The 14,497-nt window shown below is 45.4% G+C and overlaps 2 protein-coding genes across 3 annotated transcripts in view; one reads left to right on the top strand and one right to left on the bottom strand.

Annotated features, from left to right (window-relative positions):
* LOC118362587 (leucine-rich repeat-containing G-protein coupled receptor 4-like) overlaps window positions 1-5,308 on the top strand; it is a 30,712-nt gene extending 25,404 nt beyond the window's left edge. Inside the window, exons 11-18 of one of the 2 annotated variants that reach the window (XM_052483529.1) lie at window positions 34-105; window positions 214-279; window positions 406-477; window positions 684-755; window positions 904-1,029; window positions 1,197-1,294; window positions 1,414-1,467; window positions 1,565-5,308. In XM_052483529.1, the coding sequence (XP_052339489.1) occupies window positions 34-105; window positions 214-279; window positions 406-477; window positions 684-755; window positions 904-1,029; window positions 1,197-1,294; window positions 1,414-1,467; window positions 1,565-2,913 (1,909 nt within the window). In that variant the 3' untranslated portion in view covers window positions 2,914-5,308. The remainder of the gene's footprint in view (window positions 1-33; window positions 106-213; window positions 280-405; window positions 478-683; window positions 756-903; window positions 1,030-1,196; window positions 1,295-1,413; window positions 1,468-1,564) is intronic. The other variant, XM_052483540.1, reaches the window with a different exon arrangement.
* A 2,410-nt stretch (window positions 5,309-7,718) lies between these two features.
* LOC118360190 (myosin-binding protein C, cardiac-type-like) overlaps window positions 7,719-14,497 on the bottom strand; it is a 46,115-nt gene continuing 39,336 nt past the window's right edge. Inside the window, 6 exon segments of the mRNA XM_052483512.1 lie at window positions 7,719-8,160; window positions 10,303-10,489; window positions 10,766-10,902; window positions 12,638-12,797; window positions 13,833-13,972; window positions 14,296-14,491. Of these exon segments, the coding sequence (XP_052339472.1) occupies window positions 8,111-8,160; window positions 10,303-10,489; window positions 10,766-10,902; window positions 12,638-12,797; window positions 13,833-13,972; window positions 14,296-14,491 (870 nt within the window). The 3' untranslated portion in view covers window positions 7,719-8,110.

Below are 14,497 nucleotides of genomic sequence, written 5' to 3'. Positions count from 1 at the left end.
AGTGGTAATTAAATCAGAGTGTTTCTTTCTCAGTACTTTGACAGGCACAAAGATTGCTGCCATACCGGTTGAGCTCTGTGAGGATCTCAAGGTGCTGCGGACTCTGTAAGTATCCCCAACCTCACCTCTCACCCTTATCCTACCTTATTAATCTGTTTCACATAAATGCTGGTGACATTCCAGATTACATTATTTCATCCTTTTGCCCATCAGAGACCTGTCCTACAATGAGATTGAGGAGCTGCCTTCCTTCCAGGGCTGTCTAAAGCTGCAGGAAATGTGAGTAAGGTATATTGTTGGGAATGTGATCAAGAGCACAAACACATTTTTAAACATTACGCTCAAGATGACCCCCATCTTCTATCTTTTTCTGAGTGTATATTCTGTGTTCTGCCCTAATTATAGAAGCCTGCAGCACAACCACATCCAACAAATCGACAGGGACACATTCCAGGGTCTGTCTGCCCTGCGCTTGCTGTGAGTACACACACACACACACACACTCACACACACTTGCAGCCTATAGTACCTTGAGGCTTAAAGGTGAAGGGCCTAAGTAGATCTCATTGGAAATGAACTCAGTTCTGCTTTCACTAGCTCATGCCAGAGGTTAAATTAAAAAAGCATGCTTAATTTGCTGCCCTGATTATGAACACATCATTAAGTAATTTTCTTTACTGCAGGGACCTGAGTAGAAATGAAATGAAAACCATCCACAGAGATGCTTTCCTCTATTTGACGGTGCTAACAAACCTGTGAGTAGGACACTGTACTGTGGTAAAAACTAAATCCGTTCTCATACAAGTCATGATAACAAATACATTACTGTTTAAACAAATGTGTACCTATGCTAGTAGTGTGTTCCAGGAATGTATGTATGCTAATATGTCCTGTTTGTTTTAGAGACCTGAGCTTAAACTCGCTGACCAGCATTCCAACAACTGGACTGAGTTCCCTGAACCAACTGAAACTCACTGGAAACCTGCAGATGAAAAATGTATTTACTGCAAAGAGCCTCCCCAAACTAAGGTTAGAATCCCAGTAATTCATCCAAATGACCTCACACTGTCCTGAACTAGATGTGAACTCACTGTAGAGCCAAACCCAATTCACTTACAGTAACTAAACTTAAGTCCAACTGTGAGGTTGGGGTCATGCAAAACTTTGAATGATAATGGTCCTATTGTGGTCTACAGGTCAGTATCAGTTCCCTATGCTTACCAGTGCTGTGCATTTGTGGGATGTGATTCTTCAACAACTTCCACTGATGAGGAGGACATCAAGAAGGTTACAGGTAAAATATGTCGTTATGACTGGTGATTAGACCACTCTTGGAATAATAAAAAATTATTATTCAGAGGAGGGATAAAAAGTATATTGAAATTGATTAGCTAATTCATCTTTGTGTTCTAGGTGGAGAAGAAGTGGAGAGGATATCGATGGTCATGCACTGCTCTCCCTCTCCAGGTAAATCACGGCCACTTTATTGTCATCTACAGCATTGAATTCGGTACATCATCACATCTCTTACTAACTGAAGGCTGACTCTGTCTCTCTCCTCCAGGAGCCTTCAAGCCCTGTGAGCACCTCCTGGGCAGCTGGATGATCCGTCTGACTGTGTGGTTCATCTGCCTGGTGGCCCTGATCTTCAACACTCTGGTGCTGGCAGCCACCTTCTCCCGCCGGGCCTTGGCCCTCTCCCCTGCCAGGCTGCTGGTTGGCCTCCTGGCCCTCACCAACCTGCTCACTGGGGTCTATGTGGGGGTGCTCACTGTCCTGGATGCTGCCACCTGGGGCTCCTTCGCTGAGTTTGGGGTCTGGTGGGAGACGGGGGTGGGCTGCCGGGCAACAGGGGCCCTAGCGGTGTTGTCCTCAGAGTGGGCTGTGCTGCTGTTGCCCCTGGCGGCTGTGGAGCGCAGCGTGGCGGTGAGGGGGCTCCTGGGGAAGGCCATCTCACCCAGGAGGAGCAGCGAGAGAGGGGTCGGGGACAGACGCTTCGCCCTGGCGGCTGCTCTCCTGGGACTCCTGGCGGCTGCAGCAGCCTGCCTACCACTCTTCAGTACCAGCGACCCTTCAGCCTCCCCTCTCTGTTTACCCTTCTCTGGTGGTGAGGGCCCTGCGCTGGGTGTCACTGTGGCCCTGGTGCTGCTCAACGCTCTGGCCTACCTGTTCACAGCAGCAGTGTACACCCAGCTGTACTGTGGCTTGGGCAGGGTGGAGCTGGCAGACCAGGAGCAGGCAGGGGCCGTACGCCATGTGGCATGGCTCATATTTACCAACTGCATCTTCTTCTGCCCTGTTGCAGCCTTCTCCTTCGCCCCTCTACTGGCCAGGTCTGGCACCGCAGGGGGCCCTGAGATTGCCAAGTCCATCACGCTCATCTTCTTCCCCCTACCGGCATGCCTTAACCCCGTGCTCTACGTTTTCTTCAGCCCCGCCTTCCGGGAGGACTGGCTGCGGCTGCGGGGCCATGGAGCTGTGGCCCGGGGGGTGAAGGCTGGGCAGTGTGCAGGGGGCTCTGGGGTCGTGGATGGGGACGGAGACTCCTCCACACGGCTGGGCTATGACTGTGGGGTGTACTCCCAGCTCTGTGGGGAAACAGGCATGTGTGAGCGCTGCCAGGCGGCTCTACATGCCAGGACCTCTTCCTCCTCATCATCAGTCTGCAGACACTTGGTAAAGTCCCACAGCTGCCCTACCCTCTCAGCCGGTGCGGCAGTGGGCCAGCGTACGGAGGGATACTGGGCAGACAGCGGCACCCTCTCTGCCCAGTCAGAGTACGCTGACGAGGGGGACTCGTTTGTGTCCGACAGTTCAGACCAGGTGCAGGCCTGTGGACGAGCCTGCTTCTGCCAGAGCCGAGGGCTCCCTCTGGTCCACTACGCATACAACATACCTCGCATCAAAGACTGAGAAACTCTTCAGCTGTGTGTGTGTGCATCTGTGTTTGTGTGTGTGTGTGTGTGTGTGTTGGACACTATAACAAAAAGAAAGGTTTGTGATACACAACAAAACATGTGCAGGGTCCCTGCACACAAATCATTCAGGAAGCACTTCTTTAATCACTGTGTGAACCAGACTTAACCGTCACAAAAAGGGAATCTGGCATTAAATGAGACTTCTTTGAGACCTGAGACTTTTGGTCAACTCTTGTTTTGCCCTTCAGGATTTACAACTGATTCCTGTGTGTGATAACACCAAACTGGCTGTCAAATGTGTAACAAAAGAGGAAACCTTGCCACCAGTGCCTGCTTCTTGGTTTAGAGCAAACTCATTGTCAAGGTGTTACAAGCCTGAATTCATCTGTCACGTCTCTTGCTAAGGCAAGGATCTATGTGCCATCCTTTTGTAGTTTGTTTTGTGTTATATGTATATTGTGTTTATATGTTGTCATTTCCTGGTCTGTCGATTTTAAAGCCTTGCCATAATCGCTATTCATTTGTATATGTAGCAAATGTAATCATAATCCTCATTCTAGGGTTGTTTTTCATATGAGAATGTAACTGAAAGGAGAATTGTATGGAAGTGGCTTTAAATGAAGGTGTTAAATATAATCTGACAGCTGCATTTTCAGCCCTCCCTTTGTGAGCCAACTGACTGTTCATGTATCTTCACATGCCCTGTATTCATTCCTCAAGAGTACAAGTCCAATGACTTAAATGTTTATTATCTTTGACAATAAGTGTCAACAATTCTTCCTTGCTATGAGTGATAAAGTCTTGGGTGTCCCGTGGGAATGGAAGAGAGCACTGTTTTATCAACAGTCTTCCCAGGTTGTTGTGGAGACTTTTATGACTTTGTTTTGTCTCTTGGACTGAAAATCATTTAGTTGAACTGTGCTTTACCCCCAGGGTCGTTCTAATTTATTGCTTAAAGAGGAGCAGAATGTCTGGGCCATGGACAAGGTTATTTCAGGTGCCAGGAAGTTGGCTTTGAAAGGTGAGTGCAGCATGTACCAAGTGCAAGCTAAGCCTCTGGTGCTGAATGTTGATGGCACACAAAGGCCTTCATTTCTGGATTGTTCTCTGAGACAGATCGCATTATAGTAAAATATATATATATTTTTTCTTCTCTGAAAATGGACATAATTGTTACTCACCGCCCATTAATTATGATCAAGATGCACACAAGCCCACAGCTCAGCTGTATTGCCGGTGTAATGGATATCATGGTGTATGTTATGATATAATAACAACATATGTTTCACTATGAAACATTTTATTGGATCAGGTTTGACTGTAGGGGAATATCTGTTTGATGTGCACGAGCATGACTTTGCGTATGGGGCCTGCACCATGCCACACCCTAGGAGCTTGTATCCACATGTGTAATTCATGTGAGTGCTCAGGAAATTAGGCAATGTAGGGAAGCCTAGACTCCCCTCAACACTTTGTTAATGTGTCCATATTATCAAGCTCATTGGCTATTGAAATTATATCACAAATGTTCTTATTTTTGAATGGATTTGTCAATGTTTTGACTGAGTGTAATTTTAACCCCAACCAACTGTCCAGATTGTATAGGAGATGTTTGAAGCCCGTACATGCAAATTCCAAATCGGTGTGTGTTGCTGTTTGTTTATCCATATTTAAATTATTTTTGATAGAAAAACAAAAATAATCAAGAATGGGATGGATTGACTAACCACGGAAGCTACCTCTTCTACTTTAGTGGCTACCAGCGGTGCTTTGTAAGGTGTGTGTTCTTATGCTATTGATATTTTGTTATTTTGGTTTGAACTGTAGGCTTTGTTTGTAAATACATCGTTGTACAGCGTCACTGAATTTAAGTCATGCTTTTAGTGGGAGGAATGTACGGTATGTACTGTATACTGTGACTTTTGTAAACCAAACTATATAAAACCATTTGCTTGAAAAAAAGCTTTCTCTACAAGATTTCTGACACACACACTCTCACTCATGCTTATAATTTATTTGCTCCACAGTGACACACAGTTGAGTTGGACTGATTTTGACCTTGTCAGGACGGTCAGTGTTTTTCTTTGCCTACAGTGTTAGGTTCTGTCTGACTGACTGACCATAGTGCCACTCAAGGGTGCCGATGAAATTGTCAAGGCTATAAATGTCCCACAGGGCACTGGCACCTCTCCCAATTGGCTCCTCTGGCTGAGTTTCAAATCAAATTGTCACATACACATGGTTAGCAGATGTTAATGCGAGTGTAGCGAAATGCTTGTGCTTCTTGTTCTGACCATGCAGTAATATCTAACAAGTAATTTAACCTAACAATTTCACAACAACTACCTAATACACACAAGTGTAAAGGAATGAATAAAACTATGTACATAAAAATATATGAATGAGTGATGGCCGAATGGCATAGTTTGTTCATAGTATTGTTTAAAGTGGCTAGTGATACATTTATTTTTCCATTATTAAAGTGGCTAGAGTTGAGTCAGTATGTTGGCAGCAGCCACTCAATGTTACTGATGGCTGTTTTACAGTCTGATGGCCTTGAGATAGAAGCTGTTTTTCAGTCTCTCGGTCCCTGCTTTGATGCACCTGTACTGACCTCGCCTTCTGGATGATAGCGGGGTGAACAGGCATTGGCTCGGGTGGATGTTGTCCTTGATGATCTTTTTGGCCTTCCTGTGACATCGGGTGGTGTAGGTGTCCTGGAGGGTAGGTAGTTTGCCCGCGGTGATGCAGTGTGCAGACCTCACTACCCTCTGGAGAGCCTTACGGTTGTGGTCGGAGTAGTTGCCGTAACAGGAGGTGATACAGCCCGACAGGATGCTCTCGATTGTGCATCTGTAAAGGTTTGTGTGTTTTTGGTGACAAGACAAATTTCTTCAGCCTCCTGAGGTTGAAGAGGCGCTGCTGTGCCTTCTTCACCACTCTGTCTGTGTGGGTGGACCATTTCAGTTTGTCCGTGATGTGTACGCCGAGGAACTTAAAACTTTCCACCCTCTCCACTACTGTCCCGTCGATGTGGTTAGGGGGCTGCTCCCTCTGCTGTTTCCTGATGTCCACGATCATCTCCTTTGTTTTGTTGACATTGAGTGTGAGGTTATTTTCCTGATACCACACTCCGAGGGCCCTCACCTCCTCCCTGTAGACCGTCTCGTCGTTGTTGGTAATCAAGCCTACCACTGTAGTGTCGTCTGCAAACTTGATGATTTGAGTTGGAGGTGTGCATGGCCACGCAGTCATGGGTGAACAGGGAGTACAGGAGAGGGCTGAGAACGCACCCTTGTGGGGCCCCAGTGTTGAGGATCAGCGGGGTGGAGATGTTAACTACCCTCACCACCTGGGGGCGGCCCGCCAGGAAGTCCAGGACCCAGTTGCACAGGGCGGGTCGAGTCCCAGGGTCTCAAGCTTAATGACGAGTTTGGAGGGTACTATGGTGTTAAATGCTGAGCTGTAGTTGATGAACAGCATTCTTACATAGGTATTTCTCTTGTCTAGATGGGTTAGGGCAGGGTGCAGTGTGATTGTGTCGTCTGTGGACCTATTGGGGCTGTGAGCAAATTGGAGTGGGTTTAGGGTGTCAGGTAGGGTGGAGGTGATATGGTCCTTGACTAGTCTCTCAAAGCACTTCATGATGACGGAAGTGAGTGCTACAGGGCAGTAGTCATTTAGCTCAGTTACATTAGCTTTCATTGAGAACAGGAACAATGGTGGCCCTCTTGAAGCATGTGCGAACAGCAGACGGGGATAAGAATTGATTGAATATGTCCGTAAACACACCAGCCAGCTGGTCTGCGCATGCTCTGAGGACACGGCTGGGGATGCCGTCTGGTCCTGCAGCCTTGCAAGGGTTAACACGTTTAAATGTTTTACTCACGTTGGCTGCAGTGAAGGAGAGCCCACAGGTTTTGGTAGCGGGCCGTGTCAGTGGCACTGTATTGTCCTCAAAGCGAGCATTATGGGTAAAAAATAACCCTGTTGATGGTGTCCATGCCACCTGATTCACACTGAGTGCCCCTGTTCCTTTAACACATCCAAACCTCACGGGGTGTGTAATAACATCATGATGGGGGGGCTTACTGGAAGTGTATAAGTGCACATGAACTAAGGTCACATTCAAGACCAATCAAATCTACACCAAGTTTGACAATAAGAATGTGTTTATGTTTAGAAAATGTGTTGTGTGAATGTATGCTAGTGGATGAAGGTAGGTGGTTGGCAGTGGACCTCAGAAACCAACAGGAGCAGCCTTATCTCTCACACCCTGTTTGGAAATGGACTTGGCTTGACCAAACATTTCACCTCCCAGCGATGCACCCACAGGGGGAATGGGACATTCCAGCTGTTCCAACACTCCCCACACCTCATCGCTGGGCCTAACACATTAAACATATTGCTATATCCTCTTTTGGGCTTAGTTAGACTTTGTTATGTTAATACCCAGCAGCTTTTGTTCATTCCCTCTGGCATTCAAGCGCCAGAGCATCAACTGTTTGTTGACCTCATAGTGATCATGTTCTGTGGGTAGGGCAGCATGAGGCACACGAGTGCTGCTCCACCTGTGTATTCATCTCTGTGTTAACCCCTGTCCACTGTCTGTTTCCCATGTTAAACAATGGTGGGGTTTTATAAGGCCTCACTAGCGAACAGGCCACACCAGAGATAGTGGTTTACTTAAGTTGCATTATAACCAGTTCACAGCTGGGAATATGAGTATGGTTGGGTACCCTACAAACCTGGGATAGACTTGTATTGGAATAAGTGAGAAAAAAAGTGCCCACTACCCGATGACAAAGCTTTGCATTTATTTTTCAGACATAAAATAAATATTCTATGCCACTGATACTCAATAATCCTTTTCTACAAAGAATGCTAGAGTGAATCAAACAATGCAGTCCTTTGCTACTCCTCAAATTATTCCATTAAATAAATAAAGGTACAATAACACAATGTGGATGAATGTAGTTCCTTGGATGACCTATGTAAGATGATTTCACAACAGGGAACCGGGAAGATTGGCATGTGCACATAACGGGGTGGTAGTGGGACACAGGGTAATGAAAACTAATGGATTATCTCTGGTCTCTTCACATTGAGCTGTAGTCTGGCCAGGGTCCCAGTGGAGGTCCGTGTAGGATGAGACAGGACATCCATCCTATCTTCAACCGGCTTCTTTACACCTAATCAGCCTTGTTCATCTGCTTATCCCTCTCCTCTTTGGTGATTTGAGCTGCAAGGCAATTAGTCTAAGTCGTGAATCATATTTCCAATTAAAAAATCAAACATACTAGAACGTATTTGTTGGTGATTAATGTAGGACTGATAATACTTCACTATTTTAGAATTTATTCAATTGAATTATTGTCTTTTTACATTTTAATTCTAGACTATATCAATTTATAATATCCATGCCATTTGATAAATAAATAGCACTGAGAAAATGACTTACTTCAATAACATTGGGATTAGAATAACATCTCCAGTTCAATTTGTTAATATCAAGATAGATTTTTCTAAAAATCTATAGCGTACAGATGAGGTAAAACGTGTCTTATCCTTTCACATTATCCAATATTTTGTCATATATTTTACCTTCTCGTACCCTTAAATTTAGTGAGATGGACCTTGCACATTGTTACATAGAGTAATGTATAGTACATTTACATTTTAGTCATTTAGCAGACGCTCTTATCCAGAGCGATTTACAGAAGCAATTAGGATGAAGTATTTTGGCACACCTTTTATTATTTTCTAATTAATACAAATGAAACAATTCTATAATAATGGGATTGACCTCAGTTATTACTGAGTGTGGGGGCTTACCTTGGGGGAAAGTGCCAGGTGCTGGGAATAAAATGGGTAGAAGCATGACAGGACACAGCATGGTGGGGTTACAGACAGAAGGAGAGACACACGTCAGACGAGATGGATCATGTCATGGTGGCAGGATCCATTTAGAACCTTTACATGTATTCCAGTGTACATTCTAAAGGTCCGTCAGGGAGTTAATATACCCTTATGAAGACATAATGATATGTCTGTATATGTTAACATGAAATCTCAAATAGGAAGAATAGATTTACTGTATTTGCCCACTAGAACATACTATGATTACCATGATACATGTTCTAGATTTGAACATGCCATTTAACACGTACAAGTATAATTCTTCCATCTCAGATTTGATGTCCAAATGTAATATTTCATAAGGAAACCCCCAAACATGTTTCAAATATGAGTTGGGGAGCATTCATATATTATGACATTTTCAGACATTTATATATGACTTCATATTTGATGGACAGATATGTACTAAGGGTACCAGTTCCAGACAGGAAACAGAGTGAAGTACACAGGAAGTTGGAAACCTTTACAATTACATCCCTATTTACGGTGGTCATAACTGTAACAATCACCATGTACACTCAGTGGCCAGATTAATAGGTACACCCATCTAGTACCGGGTCGGACCCCACTTTGCCTGAATTCTTCGGGATATGGAAACATTTGCTGAATTGGTTTCAAGGGCCCTAACGTGTGCCAGGAAAACATTCTCCACACCATTACACCACAGCCACCAGCCTGTACTGTTGACACCAGGCAGGATGGGACCATGGACTCATGCTGCTTACACCAAATCCTGACTCTACCATCAGCATGACGCAACAGGAGCCGGGATTCTTTGGACCAGGCAATGTTTTTCCACGCCTCAATTGTCCATTGTTGGTGATCGCATGCCCACTGGAGCCACTTCTTGTGTTTAGCTGATAGGAGTGGAACCCGGTCATCTGCTGCAATAGCCCATCTGTGATAAGGACCAACGAGTTGTTCATTCCGAGATGCTGTTCTGCACACCACTGCGCCGTTATTTGCCTGTTTGTGACCAGCCTGTTAGGTTGCACCATTCTTGCCATTCTCCTTTGACCTCTTATTAATGAGCTGTTTTCACCCACAGGACTGCCGCTGACTGGATGTTTTTTGTTTGTTGCACTATTCTTGGTAACCCCGAGACACTGTCGTGTGTGAAAAGTCCAGAATGCCGGCCGTTTCTGAGATACTGGAACCGGCGCACCTGTCACCAATGATCATATCACGCTCAAAGACACTTCGGTCACATGTTTTACCCATTCTAACATTCAATTGACCAGTAACTGGAAACCTTGATGCCTGTCTGCCTGATTCATATAGCAAGCCATGGCCACATTATTCATTGTCTCTAGGAGCGAACCATTTTCGTGAACAGGGTGGTGTACCTAAAAAACTGCCCACTGAGCACACAAGAATGACAATGGATTTGGCAGTTGGTTGGCAGGCCAGGTGTGTTAAGGAGCTCACCAGCAGAGAAAAGGTGAGTACTGTTAGGGATACTTACGGCGAATCTCCAGCTTGCAATCCACTGTGTCTTCTCCACTGGCGTTGACTGCTTTGCACATGTACACTCCCCCGTCAAATGAGCAGGGCTTGCGGATCTCCAGGGTGAGTACGCCCTGCTTACTGAACATACGGTACTTGGCCTCGTTGGAGATGTCCATCTTGTTTTTGTACCATGTCACTTTGGGCTGAGAGAGAGAGGTTACAATGTGAACTAGATTTGCCTAGAGTAATGCATATGGCAAAACAATGAAATAATGTCTATGTGCTATAACTAAGGCTCATAGTTTTTACTGGTCAGGACATGCTTGTCATCCCCCTACAGTACCAGTAGCAGACATGATGACAATGTAATAGTCGTGCTGATTTGATGGTGATTTTGATGGTGATAAATCACTATATCATTCATGGTTAGCAGCATAGCCTTTGTCTCTGTCATTCTCGCTTGTATAGGGACACCTCACCTTGGGGATGCCTCTGACAGAGCAGCTGAGGGTGGCGTTGTAGCCTGCTATGACTGAACGGCTCACTAGAGGGTGTGTGAATTTAGGTGCCTCGGAAAAGTCATGCTCCTTGTAAGTTGGAGGCTTGTACTCGAAACCTGGTGAACAGATGAACAGGTGCAGTGCTCAACTTAACTTATGTTCAGAAAGTTTATGGGTTTTTACACAGGTGGCAGCAGGCAATGTTTTTTTTATGAATTTCATGTGAATGCTAATCCTACATAAACTCAGCAAAAAAATCAGTCCCTCACTGTCAACTGCGTTGTGCGGGGGACTCCAAATCAAAAGTAACAGTCAATATCTGGAGTGGCCACCAGCTGCATTAAGTACTGCAGTGCATCTCCTCCTCATGGACTGCACCAGATTTGCCAGTTGAGATGTGAGATGTTACTTACCCCACTCTTCCACCAAGGCACCTGCAAGGTCCCGGACATTTCTGGGGGGAATTTTTTAAATATTTTTTTTATTTAACTAGGCAAGTCAGTTAAGAACTAATTCTTATTTTCTTATTTTCAATGACGGCCTAGGAAAAGTGGGTTAACTGCCTGTGCAGGGGCAGAACGACAGATTTGTACCTTGTCAGCTCGGGGGTTTGAACTTGCAACCTTCCGGTTACTAGTCCAACGCTCTAACCACTAGGCTACCCTGCCGCCCCAATGACCCGAGCCCTCACACTCCGATTGAGATCCGGGCTCTTCGCTGGCCATGGCAGAACATTGACATTCCTGTCTTGCAGAACGAGCAGTATGGCTGATGGCATTGTCATGCTGGAGGGTCATGTCAGGATGAGCCTGCAAGAAGGGTACCACATGAGGGAGGAGGATGTCATTGCCTGCAATGACAACAAGCTCAGTCCGATGATGCTGTGACACACTTCCCCAGAAAATGATGGAGCCTCCACCTCCAAATTGATCCCGCTCCAGAGTACAGGCATCGGTGTAACGCTCATTCCTTCAAAGATAAATGCGAATCCGACCATCACCCCTGGTGAGACAAAACCGCGACTCATCAGTGAAGAGCACTTTTTGCCAGTCCTGTCTTACCCAGCGACTGTGGGTTTGTGCCCATAGGCAACATTGTTGCCGGTGATGTCTGGTGAGGACCTGCCTTACAACAGGCCTACAAGCCCTCAGTCCAGCCTCTCTCAACCTATTGCGGACAGTCTGAGCACTGATGGAGGGATTGTGCGTTCCTGGTGTAACTCGGGCAGTTGTTGTTGCCATCCTGTACCTGTCCCGCAGGTGTGATGTTCGGATGTACCGATCCTGTTGCGGTGTTGTTAGACGTGGTCTGCCACTGCGAGGACGATCAGCTGTACGTCCTGTCTCCCTGTAGCGCTGTCTTAGGCGTCTCACAGTACGGACATTGCAATTCATTGCCCTGACCACATCTGGAGTCCTCATGCCTCCTTGCAGCATGTCTAAGGCACATTCACGCAGATGAGCAGGGACCCTGGGGATCTTTCTTTTGGTGTTTTTCAGAGTCAGTAGAAAGGCCTCTTTGGTGTCCTAAGTTTTCATAACTGTGACCTTAATTGCCTACCGTCTGTAAGCTGTTAGAGGTCTTCCACAGGTCCATGTTCATTAATTGTTTATGGTTCATTGCACAAGCATGGGAAACAGGGTTTAAACCCTTTACAACAAAGATATGTGAAGTTATTTGGATTATTACGAATTATCTTGGAAAGACAGGGTCCTGAACAAGGGACGTTTCTTGTTTTGCTGAGTTTACATACACAATGACCATGTTAAATTTATAACTATTGTTTGTTTATAGTTATGATGTCAGGGTGGTATTACTGTCATGAACAGTGTGCCAGGTATGGGAGCCCACCTGTTTTCTGGATGTAGGCACTGTCTGCTGAGAAGCAGGGCTCTAGGCTGAGGCCTACCATGTTCACAGCGTAGATACGGAAGATGTATTCATTCCCCATGATGAGATCAGCCACCACACAGTTAGTTCGCCTATATAGCTCATAGACAGTGTACCATTCCTGAAAACCAACCACATTTGAGTCAAACTCTTCATTTTTAATTGAGACCACATTTTAGGGCTACCAAAATACTACAGAACAACTAAACCACACTGTCAGTGTAACGTGTCTTGAGAGAATGAGAATGCATGCCAACTCCTATGAGTGTTTGCCAAACAAAGGGGCCCAACTGTGTTATATTTAGCAATGGGGCATCTCTGATATCCAATTGAGATATTGTTCTTTGTAACATGATAATCTCATATCTCACAGCCTGCCATTGTGAGATGGAAGAAATTAATTGGGTCTAATAATGACTTGTGTGAAACCTGAACCGGGAGCTTTTTATTTAGCCACTAACCTTGCAGCTCAGAGGTACATTGGGTTTCCATCACTACACAGACAAGCCATGTCCAGTATGAGGCCAAAGCTAGGGGCTAAAAACAGGGCGTGCTTGGCTTGCTGTGCTCTGGGTGGCTGCCTGGGGTGGTGGAAGGTGGCAGTTGGAGCTCAAACAAACAGGCCCAGAATGCAGTTATCCTTGCCCACAAAGACTCTCTGCCTAGCTGTGGCTGACTGTGTGTCACAAGGGAGGGTAAAATCCCCCTCGTGACCATGTAGCATTCTTCCCATCACATAGTGTACATACATTAGTCAATTATGGCCATGTGTCAGAGAGCTTAGCTACCTTGCCTTGGCAATGGCATGGTTATTAAACGCAACGTTCTAACACTCAGAGCTTGGCATAGTTCACTCTGAGCCCAGCCAGAGAACTAACAGATAATTATCAGCCAGCTCGCCCTCTCTCACACACACACTGGGATGACCTGTGTGTCAGTTAGAAAATTAATATTAGCCTATTAGCCTTTAGAATATAGATCATGCTTTCCTGAACCTGCCATGTGTGGGGCAGTGTATGATCTTCGCATAACCTTACTCATCTAGTATTGTCTGACCAATATGAATTGCTAGTTTTCTGTCATATATGAACCTCTTGCACAAATGAATGAGGAGAACATTTTCTTGTTAGACACTGCCCAGCAGATTGACTCTCACCATGGTCTTCTTGTCAGCCTTCTGAATCATGTAGCCGGCTATTTCACAATTTCCATTGTCCTTGGGTGGCTTCCACTCCAGAGCCACGTTAAAGCCCCAAACATCCATGATCTTCAGTTTCTCTGGAGACCCAGGCAAATCTAAAGATAAGAAATAATATTTATCGAGTCAACATACTGTACAATAACTTTACCTTAAACTCCAATTCAATCAATCACAGATAAATGTAAACCACACGGTGGGTACACGTAGAATATTGTTTACGCTGTATTTTAGGAGCATGTGTGGTTTTGTTTCAATATCCAATGATAATGTCGGCAAAGGGACCAGCTTGCGGGATGTGTCGGTTTCATAGTTAATAACTCAGATACAGCATAAACCCATTATGAGTGAACTGATAGTGCCACTGATCAATCATAAAACATTTCTATTCCAAACCATTAGAGTTGTGAGGAGTCCTCACCGACTATCTGAATTGAGATGCTGGCTGTGTCCTCAACATTCTCAATCTGCAGCTTGACTTCATACTTCCCAGAGTCCTTCCTCTCTGACTTGCGGATGAACAGGATTGTGTCAGTGTCGCTGTTCCGGACGCTGACCTGCTTCGGGTTCAGATGCTCCCCATCTTTACTCCAGGTGATCACAGGCCTAGGCTTGCCCTAAAA

The sequence above is a fragment of the Oncorhynchus keta genome, chromosome 2, assembly GCF_023373465.1.
Source record: "Oncorhynchus keta strain PuntledgeMale-10-30-2019 chromosome 2, Oket_V2, whole genome shotgun sequence".
Lineage (NCBI taxonomy): Eukaryota > Metazoa > Chordata > Actinopteri > Salmoniformes > Salmonidae > Oncorhynchus > Oncorhynchus keta.
The sequence above is the reverse complement of the archived record's forward strand: the minus strand, read 5'-3'. Positions and strand labels throughout refer to the sequence as shown.